Here is a 21,158-nt window from a genome sequence, read left to right as displayed (position 1 = left end):
AGTTCTCTTTAGTGTACTATTCTTTATCATATTAATAGGTCAATTGAGGAAAATCAGAATCTTCTTAATAGATGCCAGTAAGACATTTGATAAAATTTAAAATCCACTTCTGATTTTAGAAAAAATAACAATAAAAAACCTTTGACAAAATACAAGAAGAGGAATATTTCACACATACATGTCTATGTTCGTTTCTATTTATATATTGTATATGTATTAAGCGTCATGGTTCTAAAAATAAAGCATCTTTTACTCAAGCAATGTGATGGGTTAGCCTCCTCCACTCCCTCTATAGGAGCTGCTGCACCCTCACCCCTAGGGTCCGCCTCTCCCTGAGTGCCAGCTTGCTTCTGCCTTCACCCCACCTGCACTCACCAAAAGTTAGGTGTGTGTTTGTTCACAATTCCCTTTATGCCATTGTATTTAGCATTGTAAAATTATATAAGTTAATGTAAAATTATGAAAACTGATGAACCATGAGGGGAAAAAAAGAATTCCCAGGAAAATTAAGGCTTTTGAAAAGTTAGAAAAAGATGAGTCATTAATAAGAACTGTCAAAATGGTTGTGAGCAAAACAACTAGATTTGGAGGAGATTCAGTGGGAATTCTGCATTTGGATTGTTTTACCAGTCTATAAGTTCTCTTTTTTCTTTTTTTTTTTTAATTGAGATAACATTGTTTATAACATTAAGTTTTATGTATTATAACATTATAATTCAACTCATGGGTACACTACAGCGTGCCACCAGAAGTTTCCATCCATCACCACGCAGTTGACCCCTTACGTATTTTGCTCTCCCCACATCCCTCCTTCCCCTCTGGTAACAACTACTCGGTTCTCTTTATCTGTGTGTTTGTTTTTGCTTCATTTAGTTCTTTCTTTTTTCCCTCCACATAAGAATGAAATCATATAGTATTTATATAGTATTTGTCTTTCTCTATGTGACTTATTTCACTTAGCATAATACCCTCAAGGTCCATCTGTGGTGTCACAAATGGCAAGATTTCCTCTTATTTTATGTCTGAGTAGTAGTCCATCTTATACACACACACACATGCACACACCTCTCACATGTTTATCCATTCATTTGTTGATGGACATTTAGGTTATTTTCATATCTTGGCTATATAAATAATGCTGTAGTGAACATAGGAGTGTGTATATATTTACAAATTCATGCTTTCCTGTTCTTTGGATAAATTCCCAGAAGTGGCATAGCTGGATCATATGGTGTTCTATTCTTAATTTTTTGAAGAATCGCCATAGTGTTTTCCCTAGTGACTGTACCAATTTACATTCCCACCAGTAGTGTATGAGGGTCCCTTTTCTCCACATCCTCTCTGTAACATTTGTTATTTCTTGCCTTTTTGATAATAGCCGTTCTGACAGGCTATCCGGCGTAGGTATTAGCATTATCTTTCTACATTGTCTCCTCAGGTAAGGGAAACAAATGCAAAACTAAAAAGCTGCACAGCAGAAGAAACCATCAGCAAAATGAAAAGACAACCAACAAGGACCTACTGTATAGCACAGGGAACTGTAATCAGTATTTTGTAATAACCTATAAGGGAAAAGAAGCTGAAAAAAATATATATATGTGTATGTAAAAAAAAATAAGTTTTTGTCAGGTTAAACAAGAAAAGACAGACTACTGAATGGGGAGATATTTAAAAATCATATATCTGTTGAGATGTTAACAGCCAAAATATATATAAACTCATATAACAACAAGAAAAAACCAAACAACCCAATTAAAAAATGGGCAGAGGATTTGAATAGACATCTTTCCAAAGAAGATGTACAGATGGCCAATAGGCAGACAAAAAGATGCTCAACATTACTAATTATGCAAATCAAAGCTAAATGAGATATCATTTTTCTTTCTTTAAAGAGACTGGAACTCAAGAACAAACTGTAGCTCTCCCATCAGTGGAGCCCTGCTTCCAAGAATAGGCTTTGACCTTTCTTTAAAAGACTGGCACGTGAGTGTACATTTATATATTTTAAACCTAAAATGTTTAAGGGGATGTATGTTCAACTTTTTTTTGATGCCCCACCATAATCTACTTTTCAACCAACTGACTATATATTAGCCCCACTTGTACCAGATATAATATTGAGGACTTTCATGTTAGGTAGAAAGGAGGTAAAGTTATGGCAGAATGTGAGTCTTCTTGAAAAACTCAAGAGCATCTGGGTGAAGATTAGAAATACAGGTGCTTCTTAGCACCTGTATTTCAAATACATTTGTTATGTATTTGCAGTTGTGCCTGTTTTCTGTTTATAAATACTTATCCTGTTGTTCAAAATAGGAGGGTATGATGGCTGGTCACCAATGAAGAGCAGCAAGCGGGCTTCTTCTCTAAAGTTTGCTTTTGTTAGAACATGAACTGGTTTAGTTGCAACAAGATGACAGTACCTTTAATAAAAGTTCAGCAGAGTGGTCAGTTATAAAATAAATACAAAAGCCAATAGTTTTAATTAACAATAACTTGTCATAAAATACCATTTTAAAAAATGGCCCTAATCACAGAGACATAAATTACCAAAAATGATGGAATTCTATGAAGAAAGCTCTTAAATGAAAGTGACGTGGGAAAGTAAAGAAGACTGGAATACATGGAGGGAGACATGGTACATCAAATTCTCACCCAATTTAATCTATGAATTTAACAAAATCAAAAGCAGAGTATCTGTATATATTTTTGTTTGCTGGTGCATACATTTTGTTTTTAGGCTTGGTATTTTGAAAGGAAAAAAATTTGAGAAAAGCTAGGGAATTTTGTAGAAAAACAATGGGAAGAAAGGACTTGTACTGGTGAGTATTACAGAGTACAGCAGAACTCTAGTAACTAAAAACAGTGTATAATTGGTACAGAAGTCCATATAGATGAATGAAAGAGCTGTGAGTCCGGAACATTCCAGTTATCAGAAGAAATGATGGATTGTTCAGTAAGTGGTGTTGGAACAACTGGTTACCTAGCAGTTAGGAGAGGCAGGACAGCACAGTACAGTACAGTTAAGTACAAAGACCGAAGACACACCACCTGTGTTAAAATCCCAACTTGCTAGTACTTAACCACCTGTAACCTTGGACAAATGATGTAACCACTCTGGCCTTGCTTCCTTCTGGTCTCCCTGTGGCATTATTGCAGAGGTTAAGTGCATTACAATTTGCAGAAGGCCCAGAGCAGAACCTGTCATATAGAACATACTTGCTAAGTATCAGCTGTTGTTCTACCATTTAGGAAAAACAAGTCCACTCCCTATCTCATACCCAGTATACACCCATAATAAATTGAGATGGATTAAAGGTTTAAATCTTTTTAAAATGTAAAATACCAGAGAAGAGGGTATTTTTTAAAAGCTCGGATTGGAAAAGACCTACACGTGGTCATCAAAGCTAGAAAACATAAAAGCTTGATCAATTTGTCTCTATAAAAATGTAGTGTTAGAAAAGTACAGACAGCTAGGAAGGTACATTTACAATGCATATTCCAGAGAGGTTTAGCATCCTTAGCTCTTTTAAAGAAATTGCTTTTTAAAAACAAATATGCAACATGACAAATACTGCTAGTGTCCATCCAGATCCTTTTTACCAGGCTGGTGTGCGCCTCCCACAGCTGCTGCAGATATCGTATGTTAATGGTTTATTCTCACCCTCTCCCAGAGGATTGTTCCGGGCTGATTGTCTCAGAGATGCCTGGGAAGCTTTACCCCCATCCCTGGAGGTTGGCCTTTGGTGAATGCCTGGTGCAGGGCATTACAGTCTGGCCTTCTGGCCTCCCTGGTGCCATTTAGATTAGGTTTAGAAGAGGCATCTCCTGAAACCACGTCTTTTCCTCTTTTCTTCTCCTGCCCTGTCCTGTTTCCTTTGGTACCTTATAGAGCACTCTCAAGAAATCACTTACACAGGAATCCTCATTTCAAGCGCTGCTTCCAGGGAACCTGACTTAATAGAAAATTGAGCAAAGAAGATTGACCCAGAATACTGCTCAATAAACCTGAAGATGTTGAACCTTTTTAGTAATCAGGGGAAAATCATCAAAAATATATCTTTCTTCCTGTTAACTGTATCTCAATAAAAGTTCTTAAAATATATATATATATATATCTTTCTTTTGCTGATTGGGTTGAAAAAATAAAAGATTTATAAAATGAGTATTTTCATGATTGTGGGGAAAGGCAGTAACATTGTGGAAGGGATGATTTGGTACCAACCTTATAGATTTTTCTATAAACATATTTCTTCAGAAATAACTGGTTAGGTGTAAGGATGCATGGATAAGCATATTCATTGCAACAGTGTCTAAAATGGGAAAATGGAAATAACCTGAAAGCCCAGTAATGATAGGATTAGTTAAATGATCCATTGTACATTGCAACATAAGACTACCATTTACAAAGATGTCTAGAATAAGTTGTTCAACTGAAAACAAACGTATAAAGGTAAATGTACAGTACCCATATGTAATGTGCACAGAAATAACTGGTGCCATGAAATTAGGATTATTGGTGATGTCTGCTTTCTTATTTCCATATTTGGCTTAATACTTAATGAGCATGTATTGCTAGTTCAAGGGGAGAGGAAAGTTTTTCATTTGCGGGGGTGGGGGGGAGGGTAAAGGCAGTGTGATAGATATTATGACACGGAGGAAAACAATACAGCAGGAACATACTTGAGACTAACCAAGTCTAAATAAGGGTCAGGGGTGGCTTCCTGGAGGACATACAGCTATCCTGAAGGAGAGGAATGAGGAGAAATTATGCAGTGGGTGGGAAAAAGCCTTCCCGGGAGTTGGCACAGCATATGAGAACAAAAGCTAGTGCCTGGGTTTTTTAAGAAACTGAAAATTCAATAGAGTTGAAATTTACTGTTCAGCTAGGAAAGTGATGAGAAATAGCTGAGGGTAAAGAGTTAACAGCAGCCAGATTTGCAGAGTTTTAGAAGACGTTACGGCATTTTTATTTCATCCTGAGGGAAACGGGCAGCCACTGAAACATTTTGAAGAGGAGAATGACTTGACCAGATTTGCATTTTAGAAAAATCACCCTGGCTGCTGCTTGAAGAACAGACTGGAGGGAAGTAAGCTGAGGGTATTTGAATGACCCAGGACCCGCTGTGGTGATCTGAACTAGGGGAGTGGCCCCTAGGATAAGAGGAAGTGGACAGAGTACAGAGCCCCCCTGGGTGATAATGCTGGGTCAGAAGTCTTGGTGGTTGATTGAAAGAGGGATGAGGCAAAGGGAAAGTCTAGAACAGGTGCCGAGAGTCTCCATTGGCCAGTGGGACGTTTCCCTTCACTGATAAAAGAACACAGGAGACAGACTCCCGGCAAAAAAATGGCTCAGGTTGGAAGATGGGCTGGCTTATATAAGTTGACCGCCTGTGTGACAGAAACGTGAAGGTTCTGCCTGAAGTGTTTATCTTTTCCATTAGCAAAGGTCACTGAGTTGGCCTTGTTATAACGGGATTTATTCCATGTTGATTCTCATGGCCCCCACCTCTGTACTAGTGCAAATCTTTATATGTGGCAACACAAAAGTATTTTAACCCCTTACTTCTCTCCTTTACCTTCCAGCTCTTGTGGGAAGGGAACTTGAGAAAGACATAAGAGAATACTTGGCCACATGATAACACACCCACGTTATGCCGTGGGAGACATCAGTGCAGCAAGGGACACGTCGCCTGTGTTGTAGGTGATTTACTTCAAAGAAATAGAAGGACCCTGAGCCTTAAGGATCTAACGGTTAGAGCCAGGACCCTGGAGGGAGGGTAGGGGGTGGCAGAAGGGAATTTGGGAGGGAGCGAGGGAGATAAAGAGAATGAAGCTCCCCATGCCCCCAGGAGACAGACTCTACAGGAGACTAGATAGAAAAGGTACAAAACTACTTCAAACCATGCTCACAAGTCCATGACCAGCCATCTGGAGGGTCTCCTGGTTATGGGTTGTACCTACACGCCCTCCCAAAGGGTTAGAGGCATAGCGGAGAGGTTATAAGTATTATTTTAACTGGAGTGGTATTTGGGAGGGGTACCAGGGCAAGGGTTTCACATTGGCCTTCATACATTTCCTCAAGTGACAAACTTTTCCCATAACCTTTCCCTTTTCTGTGTTCTCTCTGCTGCTTGGAACACTGCGCTTGAATAACTCCAGTTTATCCTTCAGACTCCTCTCAAAGGTCCCCAACCTCAAAGAAGTCTTTGTAGAAACCCCCTCCCCTGCCTCCCCATCGAAAGATGGGCCTCCACAGCTGAGACTCTCAGCACTCGGTACTTTTTACTTGGTTGTATACTCACTGCAGATTGTTACCGTGTATTTATTTCTGTGATTATTTCTTTAATGTTCATCTATTCCAGGGCAGCAGGGCAGGGACAATTTGGTTTTCTCATCACAGGTCATAGCACCTAGCCCAGCGCGTGGCAACAAAAAAGCTCCCCTTGGAGGTCAGCAGTCATCAGCCAGGTATGTTTTCTCATGGGCAGCCTTTGACACTAGCAGCCGGTGTCCACAGTAATTGTTAAACCTCAGATTAGTTAAGCCCCGATGGGAACGTCTTAAGGGAACACCTTAATTTGCAGTAATCATTTTGCCCACCAGGGGTCTCTTTCTCCCCATCGCTGGGGCCAAAAGAGCTTGAACTCCTGCATATCTATGGTTTTCACAGCCATGCTGCTCAGTGTGGCTGTGATGTACCACCACCTCTGCATCACCCAGGGGCTTGTCAGAAATGCAGAATTTCAGGCCCCACCCTCACTGGAGGAATTGGAATCTGCATTTTAACAAGGTCCTCAGGTGATCTATGTACATGTTAAATACTGAGAGGTGTGATTGGTTCTACAGGACATCCCTAATATGAGAAGCTTGGGAGACCAAGAAAACCTCATCTAAATGGCCTTTTTGCATGGTTCTTTCCTACTATATTTAAAGAAGGAAAGAGGTTTAGAATTTGCTTTTATTATGAATATAAAATATACATACAACATAACATACATTTACACATTTACAGTTCGCAGTTACGTTCATCTTTTTTGAGCACATTCAGTTCTGCACGGCCCAGGGGCCCACTCCTTCCACTTACACTCAAGACATTCTCTTCACCTTGGTATGTACAGCGCATGACTTGGTACTGTCCTTCTCACAGAATCACTTACATTCTGTTTCCTTTCCCATCACTACAGGCTTTCCATGGCCTCAAACTTCAGCCTTAAAAATTCAAGAGAAAAGAGGGCCGCAGTAATCCCCTTTGTCTTTCAAAAACACCTTGAAACATCTTACGTGAGCGAGGTGACACACAAGTAGGCACTGACAGCACTGCTGGTTCACGTGGTTTAAAAACTAAGGGAAGGCTCTGACATGTCACGTACAAACTAAGCTTGTTCACCAAATGGATGGTCATGAAGGATCTGAATATCGGTGGTATTGCAGTAAATAAATAAATAAATAAACAGGAATAAATACAAATAAATAGAGTGAGTTTCACTAAGGGAAATGCCAATACCTATGTCCCTGTGCTTTCTCAAAACATCAGTAGGTGCCGATTTACAACAGGTTGATAAACAGAAGCTGGATTCCAGGATGAGTTGCTCTTTGGGGCGGTGCCTTCAAAATGCTGGTGAAGAGCAGCCAATGGAAGTGGCTGTCATCGTTTTGCTCAGAATGTGGCTATGCGAGAGGCTTTGTAGGAGTTCTCTTTGAGGCTGTCAAATATTGCTTTGGTTCCATTCTGCCAGTGTAGCACCAGATCCATCGGGGTCTTCCCAGCCTAATCGAAATAGAGAAGAGAATTTGACTTCTAGGTGGGAGGCATCTATAAATTCCTCTCGTGTGTGTGTGTGTGTGTGTGTGTGTGTGTGGGTGGGTGTGGGTGTGTGTGTATTTAATGAGGTAATGGGTAGATGTATGTTATTGAAGTGTTTTCTGTTTCCCACTATGCATGATTTGCAGTTTATATTCAAACCAGTCCTTCACTGTTTCTCACGGGAATGCTTTTGGCATTTCATATTAGCAATGTGTTTTTTGTTTGTTTGTTTCCTGTGGGACTACCCCAGGTGTTGGTAAAAAGCTCTAGTCCCTAGACACTAAACAGCAAGAGTAAGCCAAGTCATTTTGAAATTCAAAAATGCCTCCGTACTTATCCAGTACCCTGCAGAATGGGCTTGGGGAGGTAGTGGTATCCCTGAGTCAAGAACCAGTTCCTATCAATTTGGAAAATGATTCCTGACTGATAAAAACTGGTGGGGAATGAACTGCTTCAACAACACCTTGGCTTAAGTACGCAGGTACCGCTCCAGGGAGTAGAATTTTCATAGCTGCTCAGAAGTTACATTGGTCTCTCCCAGGAAATTTAGTTTTCTTGGAGACAATATCAGTGAGGTATGAGTAAATAATTTCTGAGACCAAAACTTTTTTACCTTATGCATATGTCTCAAGATATTTACAAAAATTAAAACTATGTCACCTCTCAATTCTTGTCTTTAAATTTGAGAAGTCCTAAGATTTTCTATCTCCATTGAGAAGTCTCTCGTTATCCCATAGAGATAAGGTGCAAACTGGCAGCTTTGAGATGCACATCAGTCTAGAGACCCTGTTTTGGCCCAAACAGAGCTTACATTTTTTTAAAAGTTGGAATTAATTGGCAACAGTTGGAAATGAAGAGATTTCCCAACTCAATTTGTGATCTCTCTGAAAAAAAATTGGAAGATTTGGCAGCACAATACCTGTGGTTTCACAGCGCAACAATGGACTGGGCTGGGGACCTCTAAGTAAGTTATGTGCGCAGAACCCGCAGCCACCATGTACGTCATCTATGCGATCTGCCTGGGCCCTGTGCGGATTTGAGTTACTGGCCCTGCAACCTTCATTTTGGACCTTCTCACCTGTAGCATCTTTCCTTGAGGAACACTCATTAACAGACATGAAGACAGAGTTTTGGACAATACAGTAGTGCATTGTTTCCAGTTCCCTTCAAGATGGTGTCCAATAGCTTAGTGGCCTTTTTGGGGAACACCCATCCATTGGGTCAATGACATTAATAGTTCCAGAACCTTTGTGCTGGGGTCTTACTGATAATTCAGAGCCCTGAGCCCTATTTGTATATTTTGGGCTACTCTTCCATGAATTCCTTGAACGCCTTTGTATTGAAATTTATCTCATGATTCCCTGGCTGCTTACACAGTCTCCCCAAATCTGTCTGCTATTTATCTCTGCGGGTAGTGTGTCTCACTGCCTGGAGAAAAAAATCATCATATTTTCTGCACCTTTGGGGATTTCATTGAATCTACTCTTTCTGATAGTTTGTTGAAATTATTTGATAAGAGCAATCCCAATATCAAGGATGAGGGGACCCTACTGTTAATGCAGTCTCTTTTTACTGCATTTATTTTTGGTTCCTGTCACCAAGAAGGGTTTTTTTGTCTTTGTGTTTTTGTTTGTTTTTGAAAGATGAAGTATTCCTCTCAGTCTTATAGTAACACAGTAAGAGGAAGAAATTGTTCATAGTATAGTATGACTGGGGTTTTCCTTCCTTCTATGTAAAGTGATTCTCCAAAAGCTTCTTTCAAATTACTTCTTCAGTACTTTACACTTATTCCTCCCAGTGATATTTTTAAAGCTTATATTAGATGATGCTTGACTGGGAATTGGGACCATGAGGAAAATCTGGTTACATTCCCTGGCTTTCAGATGAAGCTAAATTAATATGTACTTGTAAAAGTGACTTATACAAGCATTTTCAGGGCCTAAATATAGGAAAGTATTTTGAGGGATGTGCAGATAAACCAAAGAGGAGAATGAATAGAAATTAACTCAAAAATATAGGCAAGAACATGGCTACCCCTGGAAGAAAGTGCTAGCATGTCATGCTGCTGTAAGGAGGAGAGAACCATTCAGAATTATTCAGGTTAGATGATGATTCATTTGAGTTGCTTGGCCCTTGGTTGCATTGACCACTGTGGAATTTTCGACAACATCAGCAATGGTGGGTGTCTTTATTCCCCACTACCCCAGGCCTTGCTCAGCCAGGGCTGGCCAAGGCAGACAGTGCTTATGTTTCTAAAGATGGGCAGTTTGGCCATCTTTTATTTTCAAGGCCAAAATTTAAAAGAATTACTAGAGGCTGTATTAGGCACTGAGGTCATGGAAGTCACTATGGCTTCCCCATCTCTGACCAGGTGACCTGAGCCCTTGTCAAAGTCAGCAGTGTCCTTCTAGGAATGAACAGGCATTTAAAGCATCAAAAGAGCCCTTAAGTACTACCGTTGTAAGACTGTTTTCAAGTGTGTGAGCCATACTTTTGTTCCTGAGAAAGCCGGCAAGCAGAGCCCCTTGCTTTGGTACTTACGCAGTTCTTGATGTTGAGGTCGGCGCCATACATGATCAGGAGTCTGATCATCTTGTACCGGTTCAGCCTCACGGCGTCGTGCAGTGGGGTATCTCCTTCCTAGAGAAGCAGAGTGAACAGAAGAGGTGAGCCTGCGGCCAGAAAGTGGGTCCCGCCAGGGTTCCGGCTGGGGTAGTAATTCCAGAGATATAAATGAGTGAAGCTTTCGGAGGCCAAAGTCTGCTGGGCCACTCACTCGGTCTTTGGCGTTGATGTCCGCCTCGCAGGCGATGAGATGCTCTGCGCACTCGTAGTGGCCGGTCCTCACTGCCACGTGCAGCGCCGTGCTGAGCAACTGCGAAACGGAACAGCCTGCTGTGTCCCAGGGCTTGAAGACAGAGGCTGTCCCAGACCCCAAGGCATGTATGAAGGGGAGAAGTGGAGGAGGGATAGGGCGGAGGAGGGGAAAAAGGAGGAGGGGGATAGGAGAAGGAGGAGGGGGATAGGAGGTGGAGGAATACCTTATCCCGCGCACTGATTTTTGCTCCTTTGTTCAGCAACAGTTTTAAGACATCCAGGTTTCCTCCGCGGCTTGCCCAGTGGATGGCTGTGGATTCAAGCTATACCGGGAAGGTAAAAGGACATGACTTAGTGAAAGAAGAACCTGGTCAGAGGAATTAGTACTTGGTTTCTAAGGCCCAGGAACACCAGGTTTGCTAGGGCATCCGTGGTGACACTGGGCTGCCCTTGTCTAGATTGCCAGTTCTAACTGTTACAGTTGAAGGCTCTTGCCCAATGTTTTGGCTAGACTCTTAAGCATGTGAATGTGAGTATATGCGCTCCTGTGTGTGTGTCTGTGTGCATGTTTGCATCATTAGGAGGTTCTTGATAAACCTAATACATCTTTTTAAAAGAGGATGAGAACTGTGATTCATTGGGAATTTCCTCGTGCCAGTATAGTGTCGCATACTCCAGAGGCATTGATGCCCCCAGCAACATTATGAAGTGGGTGTTCCTGTGCTCATTTTGCAGATGAGAAAAACAAGGCTCCAAAATATTCGTTTCTTGCCCAAGGTAACACAGCTAGTAAGTGGCAGAAGAGATATTCCAACCCACAGCCCTGTGCAAAAGATATTCATCTGGATCTGACACCTCTTCCTGTGTCCCTGTTGTTTTCCCCTCATCTCGTGCTGCTTCTCTGCTGCCATTTGTGCCAGCACACCCTCTGTACCTCCACCGTCATCACTTGTGGTCACTGCGCTTACTCCTAGGAGTAAGTTTGCTATATCCCTGGCCCTCCAGATCCCATGCTCAAGGATTTTTGTGGCTTTCCATGCAAACTTTATATTTTGTTTCTTGTTTTTCTGCACGTATATCTTTTGGGTTCCGTTTTGGCCAAATCCTTTGGACTTTGCCAATCCCTTTTCTAGTTTGCTGAAAAGTCAAATTGAGCTGTATTTAAATAAATAAAGCATTTTCCCACCTCAATCTTCAGTTCATAAAATATGCTGTATACTGGTTTGTGTGTAGATCACGGTGGTTGAATTTCTGAGGTCTGAATAACAGCTACTTTCTATAGATGCAATTCTGTGCATTTTGTATGCAGTCTCGCCCCAAATCTCACTGATGGCAACCAGCATCTATCATATAAGGTGTGCAGCTAGAGAATTCTGAGCTGTTGCTGGCAGCCAAAGGGCCAGGAGCAGGCGGCCACATATGATGGAAGGACAGGGATGCTGAAAGGCAAGTGTTGACTGTATTACTTCTCAGTAAGGCTACTGACTTGATAATGACCCGAGTCTTTGATGAGGATATTGAATTCTGTCTAACAGCTCTCACTTTCTTCTTTTCCCTGGAACACTCCTCTCCTTTTCAGTATGTATGGAAAATACTTTCCACATGACCTAGTCCCATCTCCCAACTTCCCTTTGTATGGAGAAATGAGCTTCTGCCTAGTTCTCTTAGATCAATTTTCAATACAGTCAGCCCCATTTTTCATTGTAGGTTTTCTCAAGCTTCACATAGTCTACTTACTTTGGCTCATTTCCAAACAAAGAAATATATTTACCATATCACGGAATTCAATCTGGGCTCCAGCTTCTATTAACTTCTCCACAATTGCCAAATGTCCTTCTAAGCATGCTCTGTGAAGAGCTGTCCGTTTATACTGTCAGAATAGAGATTTAAAAGAGAGAGTGCAATGCATATAAAAATGAGCATAAATCCTTTCTAAGAAGTATGAAGCTGGGGACTCTGATGACCTAGCTGATAGAAACTTGAGTGCTTCTTTATGAATTAGAAATGTCACATTTACTACAATTGTCGACTAGAACAATTATTCTGCAACTGAGATTTGTGTCTTCTGCAATGTACATTTCCGAGTGCTTAGAGGTCTGCATCGAGGCACGTGGACTTAAAGATTCAAAACTACCTAAATGCTGACATTTCCCTTTCTTGTATTTTGTGTCTTCATGGTTTCTGTAGTATTTGCCACGCAGTTCAGGCTGTTTTCTTCCATCTGGGACTATTGCTAGGTTGAGTATCAAAAAGCATTCAATTCATTTTTAAGAAAATGGGAGACATTTTTCATTCACCTTCAGAAATGATTCCCCATTTCAATTCATAGGCGAAAGGATACAAAAAGGATTAGTGATTTCTGGTAAACTGGCTTCATATAAATGGATTAATAGACTATTTGGGCTGGAACACCTTTAGGCATTATTTTACTCCAATGCCCTCTATTTTCAGATAAGGAAACTGAGGTCCAGAAAATGCAGATTGGCTGCTAAAAATCAAATAGGCAAGTAGTGGTAGAGCTGGCCCTTGAACTCCAGTCTACAGATTCCCTGTGTAGAGCTGATGTATTTGGGTCCAATCAAAGATAATGCTAATAATATATTTCTCCATTGGTAACTCGTTGGTCCTGCCGTATTAAAAGTCTATCCCAAAGATCTAAAAATTAAAGACAAGCTGAAAAAGCAGTCAGAAGTATATTAGAGTGTAAAAAATAATGCAATCCGTAGCACTAATCCAGCATTTTCTTTTTTTGGACCACTACACTCCACTGTTATGCTATTGGCATATGTGGCAACAGCTGGGGAGACTGTTTCAGGTGGATTGATTTTTGGCACCAGGTTAGCAAGGCTGCAGTAAAGCATAAGACACAGAAAATTAATGAGCTGGATTTTGCAGTGCTTTGTGTAAGCCTTACCTCATCACAGACATCTGGATTGTTCTTGTCTGACAAGAATTTTTCTACTACTGGCAGTTTATTCTCCAGGGCAGCCTTCAGAAACCTAGGCACATCCACAGGTTCTGTCTAAAGCCAAAAACAGTGTGAGTTACCATGGGCTTTCCAACATTCATTCAAACCCTCCACATATATTTCTTCCCCTGTAGCCTAATGCCAATGTGTAATACTACAAAACCAAGCAGCCCTTACAATGATTTCGGGTTCAGGTTCCTTCACAACTGGAACTTTAGTTTTCCTGTATTTTTTCCTTTTCTTCAGTTGAATGATTATTTCAAGGTCTTCTAAATTTTCAAGCTTTGATCTTTGTTCTAGTTTTTTCTTCTTGAGCTAAAAAAGAAATCCATGTTTCAGAATACAGTGAGTTCTACTGACAAGCATTCTGGTTGCATCAAAACAAAATCTACAAGGTCTGAGCTAAGTATGTGAACAGTTTGAGCAAAAAGATAAAAAGTTTATAATAAATCTTTGACTTGGATTTAGTGATTTCTTATTCAAGTATGTAGAGGTCGAATTTTTCAGCTAATTGCCTTCATCTTCACTTCCCTTCCTCATAGCATCCACTTTTCATTGCAGATAGGATCTAGTCTCTGATGATTTTGTAATTATTTCCACAAACAAACCCCATATTCCCGTATAATTTTGTATCATGCTCATGATTTTTCTTTTTACCCAAAACACTCCGCTAGTAAGTTTTAAGCTCTAAAATTTCAATGCCAGTGTCTTTCAGGTGGCCCACTAAGCAGGGCTCATGAAACAGACTGTCCTGGGACTGCAGTTAATGCATGTTTTATCTGTGGTTAGTAAGTAATGAAAATTCACCTGGCAACACATTTTGTCAACACAGAAAGTAGTCACAATCAAAAAATGATCCATGGACCACAAACCACGTTGTTGAAGAAAAAGAAGGCTCTCTAGCTTGGGATTAACTAGACAGTTTAAAACATCAGAAATTCACTGGACACATTTCTCTTTCCAAGTCTTTCAATCAAAACATGGTCATAGAACAAGCAGTGATTAATTTGGAATCCAGAGGTCATATAGTCTTGACAAAGAATTATTTTCTACAACCTGTCCCATAGAAGTTGCCTCTTTATAGTTAGAATTTGGTAAAGAAATATCTTTGGAATGGTTGCATTTATTTGGTTTCTCTCTCTTCTCCTTCCTATCTGGCACCTCCATCCTCTACCCCATCCCCAACCTCCCACTCGTGAGTTTCATGGAAGGGTCTTACCTCTGCCTCTCGCTGTTTCTCAGTTTTCCACTGTTGCTCCCCCAGGCTCACAAAGTGGGCTGGGAGTGTTTTCAGGTCCTCTTGCTTCTCTAAAGTGACAGCTGCTTCATACTCTCCATCTCTGAAATCCTCAGGAAGGAACTCCCCAGCGTCCCCACTGCCATTCTTCTTCCCTGTAACCTACAAGGGAAGAAGGTGGCAGGGTCAGAAGTAGCAGAGCCTGTCCTGGGGTCCTTCTCCTTGGAGGATGCTGCAGGAGGCCCCTGGCTCCCTCCCTGCTGACAGTGGCCTCCTGCAGCGCACTCTCAGATCTCAGGCTGCGATGTGTAGCTGCAGTGTTCCCGGGTTACCTTCAGGTGCTTGTCCTCCTCTCTTGGTTAAGTCAAGGTTGAGGTTAGGTTGATATGTTTAAATCTGCTTTTATCTACTTAATCACATTTCTCCTAGGAAAATCACAGCCTGTCCCCCCGTCCCCATCGATTATTTAAAATTCTTTTATTTTAGGCGGATGGTCCCTTGCCTTGAGTTATAGTTTCCAGACATATATTCTTACAGTAGAACTTCTCCCCTAAGGCATTTTGATAACTATACATGATTCCACACTTTAGTAATAAAACCAAAGGAGAAGATAAGTAGGAAATATGTAGAGAATTCATTACTGCCAGCCCCCTTTTTCCAGTTTCACTTATTTCATCACATAAACCAACCATTTTCTATATATGACATTTTCAGAGTACCTGTGCATTATGCCTGAAAGAAAAGGGCATTTCAATTTTCAAATAAAAATCAAGGCTGCGCCATTTTTCACTGCGTAAAAAATAATGTGCTTTACATACCAGCTCTTCTACTTTCATAACCATCATGTCGACCTGAAGTTCGTCTGTCTGTTCTCCTCCCGGAGGATGAACCCTTGAGTCGGCCCTGGGGAGTCCCTCTGCTCCAGTCAGCTTATATAGCCAGGGACGGGTGAGATAATCTTCCAACCTGGGAACCCAAGTAACACCCCCGCCCCAACCCGGGGCCAGCTCAGAGGCAGGTGAATTTTCATTCCAGACTCAGTGTCTGGGAAGCAGGAGTGGGAGGGGATGACAAGTAACCCCACTGAATATGTGAATCAGGAAGAAATGTGAGAGGGCCATTCCTTTGGCAGTGACCACACCGCTCAGCAATGCAAGTCATCCTATTTATCGGGAAGCCAGGGGACAGCTGTCTGTTGACATTGCACCACACCGCTGCTCCTTTTCCTTCTTTGTCAGCTTTCATATGACTAACCGTATCAAGAAAATGTAAATGCCCTGCGTATCACACTGCCAATAATATCTTTCTGATAACCAGACTTATCGACACGTCACTTAGGGGAAGTGTTGCTTCAGGACATCCTATTCCCGTGGGTAAACAGCCCAAGACGAAAGGACCCGGGTCCTAATGGCCCTTGTCTATATCTGTTTGGAATTCTCTGGAGTGATGTCTGGGGCTAAAAAGGCCCCATGACATGCCACCTTACCATCATTATAAGAAATTGAAAGCATTCAGTAATGCACTTTTATTTTATGGTGTCACAGGCCATAATTAGCACATGACATGCTTACTGTCTTCTAAAACAGCACTTACTGGAGCAATTTTTATTCAAAAAGTTTCCGAAATATTCCCGAGATAGGTTATATGAGACCAATTATTAGTAACAGTATAACCTTGATTAGGTCATAGAGCCAAATTTCTCAGGTGCTGTGGAATTAAAGACTCACCTGTGGGAGCTGGTCAAAAATGCAGATCCCTGGGCCCCACCTGAGGACATTCTGAGTCAATTTATGGTGAGACATAGGAATCTGTATTTTTCAAAGCACTCAGGTAATTCTGATGCATGAAGGCTTGAGACAGGTTGCCAGAGGAGCAAAGAGCTTTGCTTTGGGTTGGGGTGAAAAGACCTCTGTTTCTGGTTTCTCATCTCTGAGGTAATAAATTATGTGAAAATATTTAGGTCTCTACAGTTCAAGGATAAATGGATTACTGTCTCCAAAGCCATTCAAAACATTTTTTTCAGTGAAAGAAAGGAAGGGGGAGTGAGAGTCTGAATGGAAGAAGTATGTTTATTAGGATGTTACATTGACCTTCTGTGTTTAACCTTCTCCTTTAAACGTACACACACAACAAACATGGCTGCCAATCTCTTCCTCCCCCTTGAACTGATGGTTTTTCTGGAACTTTCAGAAAGAGACGTTGACTTCCCCCAAAAAACCAAAGTGCTGGCAAAGAGAGACCCTCCCAATAACTCCTGTATCTATTCTGGTCTCCTAACATTCTATCCTAAAAGAGGTTTTATTTAAAGGAAATTTCATAGTGGTTTTCTTTGAGGCAGCTATAACTATTTTCATTGGTGTCTTTAAGTAAGAAGTGTCCGTTTAAGCTTTTCCTACCATTTCTTATGCCTTTTTGTTCCAGGCCTAACCCAAGCTGAGGCGAGTCTTAGGAGATGTCTTTGAGGGAAGAGTCACGGGTTGTTTCAGTGTCTTGGATGTAGAATCCCAGAGCTTTTACTGCCCTCAAAATTCAAGCAAGACCAATGCTTTCATTTTACAGAGAGGATACTGAGGCACAGAATGTGTTAAGTAACTGGCTGCAGACACACAGCTAGTTGGTGGATGCTAGGTGGAAGAATTTGGATTTCCATCCAACAGAAGCAAAGAATCATTGGGGCCAGAGCAGATTTCCCAGGGCATTTCATACCTAGACCCATTCAGAGCCCAGCCAAAGCTGATTAAAAGGCTCTTCTGTGTTCAGATCACCTCCAAAAATGCAGGTGAAAGTGGGTGGGACGGCTCACCAAGCCCATTCCTTCCTCTGGTCACTTAAACATCCCCTCTCAACCTGACTAGTTCTGTGCAGGAGAGTCTAAGAAGCCTTAAGGAAAACTTTGCAGAGGATGATGCTTGAGGAAGGGTTGATGGAATGAGCTGAAATCAGAGAAAGGAGCCAGCTGGCCGGACCCTCGGGCATCCTCAGGTGAGGAAAATCACTGCTGGCCTCTCTGCTCCCCTCTCCCATGTTGGTCCCATTTGTCATTATAGAACACGAGAGGATTTTGCTTGTTAGAAAGAGATTCTAGATACATTTAGCTCCCTAACAATGCATCAGACAGAGTTGTATTTTCAGATCATTCTTAGTCGTCAGAATTGAGGACCAAACTTCGCAACTAGAGGAGAGTTCTCTGTTACTTGTTTTTCGGGAGTTTTCTTTCCATAAAATTTCCTCTAGTGGGGTGAGTTCTGAAATTTGTATATTTGGTTTGGTCATAACCTCAAACTAGGCATCACCTTTCCTTACCAAGATGAATGAAGACAGCAGAGCTGCAAGTTGGTTCTCTAATGATTTAGCAACCCATTGTCAACCCTCTGTGGCCAGAATGAGCAAGGGAATGGCCTTGAGCTTAGCCAGAGGTACCTGATGCGCCCTTTCCCCCTCCCCTCAGGACTTATGCATTTTGATGAGACCAGATTTATAACCCCGTTTACAGGTGAGGAAAGTGAGAGGCAGGGCCTAAAGCACTTACTGCTGTCACCCACGGTTTGAGAGACGTGCCCAGACACCATCAGGGTTTGTGTGCCGCAGCTCAGCTCCAAGGACACTTTTATCTTTCCAAATTTTAGGACGTTATGGTTCTACTCAGACTTTTATTTTTACTATATTTTCTTGACTGTGTAAGTAATATATAAATGTGTTGTTAAAAATTAAAACAATACAGAGAGAAGGTTGCTTAATTGCAATCTTGCTGAGTGTTGATTTGGTACTTGATTTATTTCACTTGGTCATTGTCTTAGAGATCATCTTCTACCAGCACCGATAAACGTCTCATTATCTTCAACAACTACGTGGATTTCTGTGTGTGTGGACATACGCTTGCTTATTTAGCCACTCTCCTATTTATGAACGTTTAGGCTGTTTTTCAAAATGGTCACTTTTATTTGCTACAATCCAAGGAATTTTATAGCATATACAGTGATACTGTTATTAACATGCCTTGCCCTTAGAACACCCACCTTGATACTAAAAGGAAGGGCTCAGAGGACGGTAGCCAGATTCTGACTTGGAAGCCACCTTGTTCTGCTGTTGCACTTGTAATCGCGCATTTTGCCATCCCTCCTAATCGCCTTCCCAGTCCCAGCTGCTATTCACCTCTCTTGGCTCAGAGAAATGGCTGACTTTGCCCAACTAGGAATCCAAGTATCCCTACAGCCAAGCCAAGGCTCAGTTACACATTCAGAAATACCAAAGGGAGGTCATAAAACTGAAGCAAACAAGGTTTAAGGTTGTTTCCCCTCTCCTGCCAACGGGGTATAGAATCACCTGTATTTGAAAAGCCTCACGTATCAGGGACATTTTGAGCAGGGTTGTGGCATCTGTCTTCATCTCCTCTCAAAGGTCAGTGTCAAGACCAGAGTCCTCCTATATCCAGGGCTCTGGATAGAAAGTGTAAGCAACCCAGCACAAGCTGCCTCTTTGCAGGTATCGGTGGCCTCCTTTGGTAGAGGTAGGTGAAGCCCGTAGGTCTCTCCTCCACACCTTACAACAGCAGGTGCCTTGCTGTGAATTATGTAAGTATGTCTCCAGCCAAATTCTGCCCCACATATGAATTCGTGTCAGCCAACAGGTACACACAGTCACATGCTGTTTTGTAAACTCAATGAAGCAGCCCCTGCCCATTTAGATCCTAAGACAGTGCCCAGCATAAAAAGTTCACTTGTGGCAAATGAAAGCATTCTAGCAGTAGATTTTAGCTTACTTTCCAGTCTAGTCAGACGACAGAACCTTCCATGTGTGACCCAACTTAAGATCTGACCAATTCCAAGTACTGAATACAGGCCTGGAGCTCCAAAGGGCAGAGCAAAGTGTCTGACACATCATGGGGCTAAATATTTAGCTGACACCTGGCAGGAGTCTTATATTCTTTTCTAGCCAAATCACATATCTCAAATCCTCCCTTCAATGACAAATAATTAGTAACACTTTTAATGCTAAATAGCAAATAATCCTCTAATACTAATTAGAGGTAAAGCTAATGTGCTTAGGTAACCTCTGGAGTGTGAGCATCTTTCAAATGCTAACTAACCACAACAAGTGTAATCTCCCAGGTAAGGCATCTCATAACTGCCCTTTCCTAGGGTGTGGTTCCAAGGCTAGGTGCATCTTAGAATCATCTGTAAAGCCTTTAAAAGATGCTGATGCCCTGGCCTCAACCCAGGTACATGAAATCTGAATCTTTGCTTTCATATCCAGGTATTGTCTGGAAAAAAAAAAACAAAACCAAAAACCCTCCAGTTGATTCTAATTTCCACCCAGCATTGAGAAACCACTCCAGGGTATAGATTTAAATGAATATGTACATAAATATATATGCATATATCCTTGAAGATGGAGGAGGCAGTCAAGCCATCCTTATCCCAGTCTCAGAATTCTGATTGTGAAAGATTTCACCTTTACTAAGACTGTGGGAAACACACACACACACACACACACACACACACACACACAGAGTTTACTCGTCGGTATTTATTCAGCCTGACCAGGTGTCAGGCATGTTTAGAGCTGAGATATACCAACACTCACAAGAGACAAACTCTCGTACCCTTGTGGAATTTAGAGTTTTCCTGAGTTTTTTAAGGAAAACTGCAGGCAATATAATGTGCTTCTTTGGGCACAAAACCAAAGAGGGTCAGGGAAGGCAGCAGCTGTATATAAATGAAGTTGTGAAGGGTGAAGTGTGTGGGATGAGGAATTAGGGAACCTGGCTTTTAATTCTGGCTCTGTCCTGGGACTAGTTGAGCAAGTCCCTTCAACTCCTCAAGTGACCAAAGAAGAGCTTTGAACAAAATGATTTCTAGGCCACTAAAGTTTTATTGAGGTCTCAAAATCACTGAATCAAAAGATAGAAATACGCAACACTCATGACTGCAGCATCACGTGCAGGTTGCAGAGCTGATTCTCCAAAGCCTCTAAAACAAGAAATGGCCTGTAAAGCCTTCACTTGCCCCCCTGTATTTCAACCGTTTTTAAGACATGTCCCACTTGATAAACATAAGGATATCACACCTTCTCTTAACACGAATAGAAATGTCAAGATCAACCTGCGGCCCAGACCAATGAAAGAAATGGTAATATGATTTTCCAAAGTTTCCCAGGCCTTAGATATACTGATAAGTCTCCTCCCCCTCTGAGAATCTCTGCCCAGGTTCTTGCTTTTTGCCAGAGTCCCTGCAGAAAAGGTATCAATAAACAGGAAGAGCTGTCAGTGACTTTATATTAAAATTCTTATTTCCTCAAACAATGCATTCTCTTTTAGGCTTCTGTACTAATTC

The 21,158-nt window shown here is 41.5% G+C and overlaps 1 protein-coding gene across 1 annotated transcript; it reads right to left on the bottom strand.

Moving 5' to 3' along the window:
* Positions 1 to 6,925: 6,925 nt before the first annotated feature.
* Positions 6,926 to 15,756, bottom strand: ANKRD1 (ankyrin repeat domain 1). The gene is made up of 9 exons (XM_057737515.1): positions 15,645 to 15,756; positions 14,809 to 14,988; positions 13,767 to 13,904; positions 13,536 to 13,643; positions 12,393 to 12,491; positions 10,846 to 10,944; positions 10,581 to 10,679; positions 10,346 to 10,444; positions 6,926 to 7,768 (listed from the first exon to the last, which is right to left on the bottom strand). Exons 1-9 carry the CDS (start codon positions 15,669 to 15,671, stop codon positions 7,658 to 7,660), a joined length of 960 nt encoding a protein of 319 aa, XP_057593498.1. The 5' UTR covers positions 15,672 to 15,756; the 3' UTR covers positions 6,926 to 7,657.
* Positions 15,757 to 21,158: the final 5,402 nt, after the last annotated feature.

The sequence above is a fragment of the Hippopotamus amphibius genome, chromosome 5 (genome assembly GCF_030028045.1).
Source record: "Hippopotamus amphibius kiboko isolate mHipAmp2 chromosome 5, mHipAmp2.hap2, whole genome shotgun sequence".
Taxonomy (NCBI): domain Eukaryota; kingdom Metazoa; phylum Chordata; class Mammalia; order Artiodactyla; family Hippopotamidae; genus Hippopotamus; species Hippopotamus amphibius.
The sequence above is the reverse complement of the archived record's forward strand: the minus strand, read 5'-3'. Positions and strand labels throughout refer to the sequence as shown.

What these genes read in the sequence shown, in the direction of transcription:
- ANKRD1 (XM_057737515.1), bottom strand. Translation starts at nt 15,671, where the DNA reads ATGATGGTTATGAAAGTAGAAGAGCTG. An exon ending in AACCTGAACCCGAAATCATT is followed by an intron (nt 13,644 to 13,766) that starts GTAAGGGCTGCT and finishes TTTTGGCTTTAG; the next exon opens with ACAGAACCTGTGGATGTGCC. An exon ending in ACCTCAACATCAAGAACTGC is followed by an intron (nt 7,769 to 10,345) that starts GTAAGTACCAAA and finishes TATTTCGATTAG; the next exon opens with GCTGGGAAGACCCCGATGGA.